At 31.2% G+C, this 10,958-nt stretch overlaps 1 protein-coding gene across 7 annotated transcripts in view; it reads right to left on the reverse strand.

The window, feature by feature from the left end:
- Mms19 (MMS19 nucleotide excision repair protein) overlaps positions 1-9,431 on the reverse strand; it is a 105,672-nt gene extending 96,241 nt beyond the window's left edge. For 2 of the 7 annotated variants that reach the window (XR_013015698.1, XM_076461046.1), the window contains exons 1-2: positions 9,188-9,430; positions 5,409-5,457 (exon numbers count right to left, since the gene is read on the reverse strand). Coding sequence is in view for 4 of the 7 variants with exons in the window: in XM_076461046.1 (XP_076317161.1) it covers positions 5,409-5,457; positions 9,188-9,335 (197 nt within the window). In the remaining 3 variants the exon portion in view is untranslated. Of the gene's footprint in view, positions 1-5,408; positions 5,458-9,187 lie in introns of all 7 variants that reach the window. The other 5 variants (XM_076461041.1, XM_076461040.1, XM_076461045.1 and 2 more) reach the window with 3 other exon arrangements.
- Between the last annotated feature and the right edge of the window lie 1,527 nt (positions 9,432-10,958).

The raw sequence follows: 10,958 nt of genomic DNA on the forward strand, positions 1-10,958 counted from the left end.
TGCCATAGATGGAATCAGTTCAGTAGGAGGAGGAAACTTTTTGGAATGGGTGGTTTACACTTAATTATGAAAAGGTCTGGCATACTTGTAAGAGTTATTAACTCAGCTATAAGGGAAGTTTTAGACTATGACTAGATAATAGTGATGACAAAGATAAACTAAATGAAATAAACTTAGGATGTAGAGTAAAGTTTAGAAAATGAAATTATCATAAAATTAGCTATAAGAACAGGCTTAATTGTTACTATTGTAATGCTTGGAATATAAGAGACAAAATAGATAACTTTAGAACAATGATAGGAACATAAGATTTTGATATAATGGGAATAACTAAAACATGGTTAAATGTAGATAATTTTTAGGACAGAAATATATGGTTATAAGTTACTTAATAGGAACAATAGCAAAGAGTTGGGGAGGAGTGGCTCTATGTGTAAAGTGTGAATTACATCCTCTTGAAGTTGAGAATATTAAGGACAATAGAAAGAAGGTTGAATTCATTCAGGTTTCTGTTAGTGGATAGCAAGGGGAAAAGCTCTGTTACAGACTACCAAAAGAAACTGATGAAATTACTGAGAAACATTAAAATGAAATAAAGATTTCAACTGTTAAATAAGCCATATATTTGGGTGATTTTAAATTCAGACATATTGATTGGGAAATACATTTAGCTAGAGTCAAACCATTAGTGAGGAAAGTTTCTGGAAACTGCTCATGATGGATTTCTTCAATAACTGGTCAAGGAATTTGTGTGAAATAAAGTTATTTTAGATTTATTATTAACTTCTACTACAGAAATGAGTAGAAGATTGTGGAAACTGCAGAACATCTAGTGACAAAATGATCATTGCTATATTAGGTTTGATGTTTTGCTGTATATGAAAATCAGAAATAATGATATTTTGATTCCAAACTTCTAAAAAGCAAATTTTGAAGCAATGCAACAATAATTACCTGTTCTAAATTGGGCAGCTGAGTTATTTGGAGAAACTGAGCAAATGTGAAAAATTTTCAACATTTAAAAGAAATATATTCTTTACAGAAAGAAAAGGATAGCAGCAAATAAAAAAAACAGGGTGGCTCACAAAGGGAATAAGGGAAGTAAAATAAAAAAAAAAACCTTCAAAAATTTAAGAAATTTAAGTTAACTGATATTATTGAAGATTGCAGAAGAATGTTAATCAAATGAGAAATTAGGACATATGGATGTATGAAAAAAATTTGACAGAAAATATAAGAATTAACAGCAAGTATTTGTTAAAATATATTAGGTGTAAACAAAATATTATGATGAAGATAGGATCCTTAAGAGATGGCAAAGGAAGGCTTGTATCTGATGATTATGAAATGGCTAAGTTATTAAATTCTGCCTTTTCTTCAGTTTTACTATTAAAGACTTGAGCAGTATTCCTAACCTTAAACAACTGATAGATGAAAACAAAATTGAACAAGAAAACTGCATAAATTCTGAGTTTGATGAAATAAAATTGAGAAGATTATAGAATGATAAGACCCCTGGGCCAGATAATATTTCTTTGAGAGTTGTAAAGAAGGTCAAGGATTAGATATCCGAGTGATTTGCCACTATTTTTTTTTTTTGCAAGTTCTTGAACAGTGTAGAAGTACCAACAGACTGGAAATGAGTTAATGTCACTTCTACCTTTAAGGGAAGTAACAGATGTTGTCCCAGTAACGATAGGCCTATTAGCCTTACATCAGTTGTGTGAAAAGCTTTGGAAAATCTGATAAAAGATACTTTGCAAAGTCATTTAACAAAGCTCAAAATTTTATTTGATAGTCAACATGGTTTCACTAAGGGAAAATCTTCCCTTAGATATCTTTTGACATCTTTTTAAAATGTTACTGCGCATGTATACGAGGATAATGGTGTAGATTTAGTGTATCTGGATTTTCAGAAAGCATAAAAGGCTCGTTAAAAACTCTTTCTATAGGTGTGGAGGATAAGTTAGCAAACTGGATAGAAGAGTAGCTGGATGGAAGAAAGCAGAGGGTTGTTACAAATGAAGTTCAGGGCTCAGTCTTGAGACCTTTGCTCTTTTTGATTTACATCATTGACAAAGATGAAGGAATAGTCAATACTTTACAGATGATATTAAGGTCTTGGGTGTTGATAGCTGTGAAAAGAATGCTGCTGATTCACAAAAGAATTTAGATCATTTAGCGAGTTGGACAAATAAATGACAAATGTGTGTTAATTATAACAAATGCAAGATAATGCAGGTGGGTTATCATAATTTTAAGTATAATTTCAATGGGAATAACCTTAAGAGTTTCATGTAATTGTTAATTAGTCTCTTGAAGCATCCAAGCAGTGTGCTGTTTCTAGTGGTATGGCAAATATAATTTTATGTTGTATTTACATACATACTGAATAGAAGTCTAAAAAGGTTATACTTTCATTGTATAGGTTACTGGTTAGGCAACAATTGGAGCACTGTGTCAATCTTAGGCTCCTTACCTTGAGAAAAACACTTTAATTGTTAAAAAGGGTTCAAAGGAAGGTCACCAAATTGGTACCTGGAATGGAGGGGATATTATATAAGGAGGGGTTAAGATTTTTAATTACATCCTCTTCAAAATAGAAGAGATAGAGAGGATTTGTTTAGTGTTTATGATTATTAAAGGAATTGATAATTTTAATGCATCAACAGTTTTCATACTTAACAGTAAGAATTACAGAACTAGGGAACACAAATATAGAGTTAGGCAAGATAAAAGCCATCTTCTTCAACTTAGGAAATTTTATTTTTAAAATAGGATGGTTGGCCTATGGAATGGGTTGCCTTTGGATAGTGTAGAGGCAGTAAATTTCAGTAAGTTTCAAAGAAAGCTTGATAGATGTATGAATGTTAAGGGCTGGCTTAAAATTTATTTTTTCTTTAATAGTTTTACTTTGGCTTCAAGAATGGGACAGCCGAGATGAAACTACAGGTTATTTGTTGTTCCTACACATAATGTAATGTGACACTTTTCTTTTGTTACCTTAATTCTCCATGGAATCAAATGAACATGAGGTGCTGAGCAGTTGAGCACATAACCTAATTTTTTATGCCATATTTCCTAGAATTGAAGATGCACCCCCATTTTGATTAGCTAAATTTTGAAAAAACAAAACAAAACATAAGAATAAAGTTGCAGCACTTCCACTAATCTTACCACAATGTTTCATGGATTGTTTAGTGACTTACAGTACATAAATCCTCTTTTCTTTTTTTTGCGAATTAAATGCTTATAATATCTACCTTTGAAAGTGTATACCTTATATTACCAGTGGAATATCTGTATTATTACCAGTAATAACATTATTCTAAGCCTGAGGAATTAAAAAGAGTGATGGTATTACAGCACCATATGTACAGTGACCTGTTCTTTTTTATTTACTTGTTATTCAATATTAAGTAACTTACACATTTAATTCTGGGTCGTATAGAGGGTCTTGGATTATTGTCTAGTATTGAAAGACTTCCTGTAGGCTTAGGTTTAGACCTATGAGCAATTTAACCTTCAGCTTAGAAGACAGAGGGTAAATTTTTTAGACTTATTTTGGGACAAATTAGTGTCTTCGATGCCGGGAAATACGGAATTCGTTGTGAAGACTGTCCAACATTTTCATGCAGTTAGTACTTAATTCTACATCTGTGTTTTGTCCCTAGCCCTTGGGAAATGAGGGATACATAATACTGTCAAAAATCAACAACATCAACTTAAAGGTCTACATGTCATTTTTCAATTCTGTGCCTCCATAAGCATTTGCTTCATAATATTGCTTGCTAGGCATGCATCCTCCAGGTGTTTGGGTTACCAGACCACAACTTCCTGCTTGCTTTTCATTGGAGTTTATCACTTTCTTTAATCATCTGGTGAAGGAGTGCCATGAACAATGTCACAAGAACTGACTTTTGTGGAATCAATTTCATCATTATTCAGATTAACTTCAATAATGGCTGCTTGTGATTACATCAACTGTTTACTTAAAAAACAATTAATGTCAAAACAATTCCCAGAAATAAAATCTCATTAAATAGCTTGGAAATCAAAGAAACATTTTCACCACCACTTCCAGTCTTTTTCTAGGTATTTCCAAAGTTAGTGCTTTCATTCACTACTTCATGTCATTTTGATATTTTTTTTATTGTAATACTTTTATGAGAGGAGGGTATTTAATTAAATATTTTGTGGCTTTTATCAAATATTTGTAACTTTATTAAATATTGTATCAAAAAGTTTGATAAAATATTTCGTGACAGAATCTGATATGTGTACCCCTTCTTCTCAGGCATCTGGCAATTATTTTAAAGGAGTTTTTATCTAACTGTTGTTTGTTGTTATGAATTTGCTGCTGAAGCAGCACTTGTAGCTGTCAAAGTTGAACGAGTTTCTATAAAAGTTGGACAAAGCTTTCATTCTTAATTTGCCATTTTCTTGTAATACATTTGGTAATAATTTGTGTACAGAAAAACATTACATTAATACAATAACAGATTAATAAATAATTATTTGTGATCACAATGATATATATCATACTTAGAAATATTTCTTTGTTTATTTACTCAAAACTTTGGTCATTTTCCATAGTAGTCACTCTTTTTTACACACATTATTTTACTGAATTTGGATGAGCATTTTAAAAGAATCACACATCTCTTGTTTTCTTACCCATGCTACCAGCAGAGTTTACAGTGTGAATAAGCAACAGCTGCAAGTAGTCAAAGGCTGCTGACAACTGCCTGCTTAATTGTGTAATCCCAGCTATACAAAATCACTAGTATAATAAACAATGATTTATTTACAAAATTAATGTGAATTACAGACAGAAAGTTTTTTCTCCTTATCTACTTCATTTTAGTCTTCTTACTCTTTTTAATTTTATCTTCATCACTTTCAGTTATTTTTTTTAACCTATGACTAAGGAAAGATCTTTCTTTACACAATATAAATTAAAATAGAAACACATTTACGTACAAAAATTATTTTAGAATAATAGCTTATAAGAAACAATACCAAGTTCAATAAGATTAATTACTAAAATCAAAAGAGAAAACAATTAACAAACATGTAATGGTTTGACTTACAACAGTAGTTTACTTTTATGTTTCAAAACCAAAAATCTGCTGAAAAATGTAAGCCTACAAGTTAAGATGCATACCTCCCTCCTGCTACATGAATTTAGATGAGACCCACTTCATATAATTTGCACATAATAATTGGTTTCTTGTGCATACATTTTGATGTTATAAGATTTCAAAATTGGTCTGCATAGAAGACAGTTTATAGAAAATAAATGTAAGGAACTTAATCATAAGATCTCTACATAAAATACTTTTATGTTATTATACAGGTTCACTAAAATCATATTAAAGTGTATGATGCAAAAAAAGGTTACTTACTGCAACTCTTCTACAAGTGTATAAAGCTTCACATTGTTTTCTTGCAATTCTGTAAAAACAACAACGAAGTCCACTCAAATGAGATTTTGATATTCAAAAACAGCATATAGATAACAACATGCCCATCCCTCAAGAAAAGTAAATCCAGTCTATGTTTTAAAATAACAAGAAGAATTCCCTATCCTAAAATTTACTGCAAGGTGCTAGTCTCCACAAATGTCAATGATAACTTATTCTATAAACAAACAACTTAATTAGAAAAATGTAATTTAATCAGTTTGAGAGTGATGTCACTGATATTTTTTTTGTTTTTTTCTATTCACAGTAGAAATACTTAACTAAGTTGCATGAAACTTACTAAGTAGCATTTAGTTTTGGCTTAAGAAATTTAATAATTTTACTTAGTTTTTGTATCATTTTTGATATTGTGAAATTTACAGACTTTTATTGTGAGAAACTATTTTGAAAAGTAATTCCTCTAACCTTAATTTTTAAATTATGATCACAAAGTTCTATTTTATATACACAATCAGTTTCAACTTGATTGACTTTAAATAATACATTTCTTTTCAAACTTCATTTTGCCAATCACAGTAGTCATCACTTCTGGTTATAAATCTTAAATATCTAGCAAAAACTGACAAAGATTTATTGTAGTTTAGGGCTTGACCTTTCAAATGATACTAGCCATTACCTTTATTGGGCTAGGTATTAATATTTTGGCTCACAATATTTTTGATTGAAATCATTCATATATACTAAATATATTATTTATATGCATTGGTTGAATACGATAACAATACCATTACACAAATATGAATACAAATTGATGAATTATTTTGCCACTACCTACCAAACTCAATAAATTTAATACCTTCTCACAGAGAAAAAACTTCATGCTTTTCAAATACATGCAATTTCAGATATTTAGCAATAAAGTATCTAAGGAAAAAAATTACCATACTTGTGTTTTGTTCCTAAATCTTTTAATCACATTCCGTTTTTCATCATTACACTTACACTTGCTAGGTCTTTCACTTCCTTACAAAACTATAAATTAATGCTTACCCCACTTCATTCACCATAATTGGACATAAATTGTTTATAATCTGTTCTATAACATACTATATAAATTTTGCATACAGTTATTTTTAAACCTGTTATTTATTAGTAATTGTTGTGAACACATGCTATAGCATCATGAAAGGGGTGAGGATGAAGGAATTTAATGATTAAACAATTTTATTCTTAACACATGATAGTTTTTTTAGGAAATATAAACTTATGCTTTGGGAAAGGTATAAAATTATAAAGAAATGAAATAAGATTTTTCCTTTTTTTTTTACTGTGCAAACTACATTACACAAATGTTATAAAATTTGAACATAAATTTTAAAACATTATCAAGTTAAAAATGGTTCATATAAAGTTAGTTTATTTGCACTTAACTTTTGAAATTTCAGAGACAAGTGTACACTCCACACCTAAAATGAACTTACTGGTCAAAGCATAGCTGATGTTTTTTTTCTTTTCTAAAGTCTTGCAAACTTCAACAAGGTCACCTATCAATGTAATGTTCTCAAAAGAAAATAAGATACCAAAGTTCTGTCCTAGGACCCTTGTGCTTAATCATATTGATAGAAGAACGGCAAATAAATTAGTCAAGTTGGCTAATGACATTCAAGTTTAGCGTTTAGTTGGTTGTGGATAGTATGCTCTTGTTTTACAAAAGGAATTGGATAATTAGATAAATTGAGAAATAAATAGGTTTTGGTTTGTTTTGAATTTCTTGCAAAGCTACTCGAGGGCTATCTGTACTAGCAATCCCTAATTTAGCAGTGTAAGACTATAGGGAAGGTGACCTAGTCATCACCACCCACTGCCAACTCTGGGCTACTTGTTTACCAAAAAATAGTGGGATTGACCATCACATTATAACTCCCCCACCGCTGAAAAGGCAAGCATGTTTGGTGCAATGGGGATTCGAACCCACGGCCCTTAGATTACAAGTCGAGTGCTTTAACTACCTGGCTATGCCAGGCCCAAATATATGGAAGATGACATTTAATTATGTAATGTATAGGGAAATGCAAGATGTCCAATTTAAACTATCATTACCAACTTGACTGAAATTAACCTAACAATGTTATGGATGAAAAAAATCTTGATGTTTTGGTCATCTTTGTAAGCCTTCCAGTTGTATAAAAAAAGAGAGGGAGAGAGAATCTTGAAAAAGAGAAAAGTTAAATAGGGTCTGATTGAAATATACAAAATTATAAGGAGAATATATAGAATTGATACATCAAATTATTTTCCATGTTTAATGGTAGAGTGATACCTCAATCAAATCACATCTCTTAATTGTTTTCAGAGAAAACAATTTATAGATCTTTATCTTGCTTATGACAATCCTTTCATCCCAGGTGTCATCCTTATAATTCTTTCCAACAATTCAACATTCTTTTTAAAATGAAGAACTGAAGGAATACGTATTAAACCTATTTAGTGACATAACAATTACCTCTTCACTTTTATTCACTTTTCTGTAAACCTAAAGTCCTATTTGCCCTACCACTAACAACAGAGCACAGCTTAGATGTCTAAAGAGACTGGTTAATTAAAACACAAAGGCCATTTTCTTCCATAACCCTGTTAAAGTTATCTTCATCAAACTAATACATATAATAAAATTATGACAACCTATATTCATCACCTCCATTTACTGCAATTAATCTATTTGCCAAACTCTTTAAATAATTCAAATCATTTTTGAAAGTTGCTACATCATTCTCGTAGAGCAATACCAAATATCTTAGTACAATTCACAAAGTTTAAGCAGTTTATTGACCATTCTCTCATTTATGTGATTTATGTAAATTAAAAAAGAGAAAATTCCAAACTGTGGGTTCCAAGGTGCATCATGCATGAAATTAATCCAGTTTGATAGATCATTTACAAAAATGTAATCTTCTAGTTCTACTTTCTTTTACTTAATCATTTATTTTTTTAATCTGAAGTTCCATCACATACTCAAGTATGTTTCTTTAAAAAGCCTTTTATGTAGTATCTGTTCACAATCTACTAAAAATCAAATTATACCAAATGCATTCCTTCACTTTCATTTCCATAAACAGTAACATTTTCCATAATGCTGAAACTAAGAGATTAGCAAGGTATGATTTTCCTACACCATGGTGAAACCATACTGAGTACCAAATAAAGTTCTAAACTTTGTTACATGGCTTTGCTGAGCATCTTTTAATTCATAACAGCCTTTCTAAAAGTTCCTCCACCACTGATTTGATTATAATTTATAATTAAAACTTTGCACAGTATTGATTGTGATAAGTTAGAACTAGTACTTGTAAATTATATACGTTGCCATTAAAACAGATACCACTGCAAATCAGGTACAATGTATCACATGACAAGTACAATTCTATAAACTATATACTTTGAAACAAACGATAAATGCACCTCGTCAGTTTACCCTTTTTTTCCTTTTTGCTACAGAACACCGTAGCACAGACATATTTCCATTAGACTACTTTATTATTATTACTTTGTAAATATATTATATGGTAGAAATATTCTGATATATCTATTTCCCTTAACATGCTAAAACACCCAACTTATACTTCCTATACTCACAGTGTAGCTAGTGCTACTACTCTATCAGTACTGGGACTTAAAATTTAATTCTTACCATCTCTTAATTGTAAATTGCAACACGTTACTTCCATAAACAAAAAAGCATATGCAACATGAATCAACTTTACCTTTATGTAAATTAGCAATCTCAAAACTACTACTGGAAGAGCTTAAACACGCGTCCAGGTACTTTTTCCAGTCGCCAGAAATTATAGAATTCGACGATTCCATCTGTACTTTTTCAGCCATATTAACAACAGTGCTCCCTTGCAGCATGAATGTCAAACATAATGTTAATTTGAACGTGGCTTGTAGTTACTATGAAAAAAAAAAAAAAACTCTTTATCCTCATACATGCAACAAGGTATGCCTCAATAACATTTCGTTGAATAACTGCTACAAAACTCTGCTTTTAGACAGCGATACATTCGTATCTTACGTATCTTTATGTTGTTTAATGTGATAGTCCATTTGCTTTCTAGGTGACACCCAAACTCTTTTATTAAATTGCTAAGCTTAAATTCTTTGAATGAATATAACTTAAATAAAATACACTAAATTAGCCTACTCAACCCTCAATGGGAGGTGGGAAGATAACTTATTGTGTAGCATTATGTTCAACAACAAAAATTAACCCATCCATAGCAGTTGCTTAAAACAACATTTGATTCCTGAGTGAACGAGCATATATACATATACAGCGTATTTTAATGTATACATAATGTAATTTTGTCATTTATGAATTTTATATTATATAAGAGAAGCTTGTTTTCCTTTCAAGTCTATCTGAGAACGAGGATAACTGATGTCTGGCTCTCACTGTATTATACAAAGGGTTCTGTATAAGTAATCACTTTATTTGTTTACTATATTACTATATACATTTACTACATCATTACCGTTACCTTCTCATGATTAATATACACTCATACAGTTACGACAGAAAGTGTTCGTACCCCTGCGTCCCGAGTACTTTTTTGCTCATAACTTAAAACGTATGATATATTAGGCTGATAGAGGGTATGACATATTATAAATATTATACTAACACACATTTACATAATTTTTTATGTAAATTAAACGACAAATAAACTTTTTATAAACAAATAACCAAAAATAGGCGGAGCAGAAAGTGTTCGTACATTTCAGAATGTGTAAAAAAACTGATATTCCCGTAAAATTCTTATTTAGTTTGGCGAATAAACTACATTATACCATTTCCGAACTAAACAGTGGGTTCATAATTATTAGAATTTAGCCAGCATAAAACATTTAGCGTCGTCTCCGTTATTATCTGCTTGGTCATCATGGCGAACAGAAAACAACTGTTCAGTGATTTAAAAAAAACAAATTATTGTAAAATACAAGTCTCGTGTGACTATTTCCGGTATTGCTACACAACTTGATCTACTGTTCAAAGCATAAATGGCAAGTTTAAGCGTTCAGGATCAACTGCTAACCTTCCTCGTTCCTGACGCCCCACCAAAATTTCAGAGAGAACCAAGAAGAAGGTTCTCAGAGAAGTTAGTTGCAACCCTCGTTTAACACGTAATGACATACAGAAACTTGTAAGGGAAACTGGGGTTGAAGTACCCACCTCTACAGTTACGAACATGTTGCACTCTTCTGGGTTCAAAGCATGCCGTCCTCGTATAACTCCATATTTAAAGCCTATTCATTTAGAAGCACGATTGAGGTATGCAAGAAAGCATGTAGATAAACCCTTTATCTATTGGAAGAGTATTCTTTGGTCAGACGAGACTAAAATCGAGCTTTGCGGCCTCAATGATGTTCGCAATATTTTCCGTAAGAAGGGGGAACGAAATCTTTCAAAGAATACCGTCCCTACAGTTAAACACGGAGGCGACTCGATCATGCTATGGGGTTCTTTCAGCTCTT

Source organism: Tachypleus tridentatus, chromosome 10 (genome assembly GCF_004210375.1).
Source record: "Tachypleus tridentatus isolate NWPU-2018 chromosome 10, ASM421037v1, whole genome shotgun sequence".
NCBI classification, from domain to species: domain Eukaryota; kingdom Metazoa; phylum Arthropoda; class Merostomata; order Xiphosura; family Limulidae; genus Tachypleus; species Tachypleus tridentatus.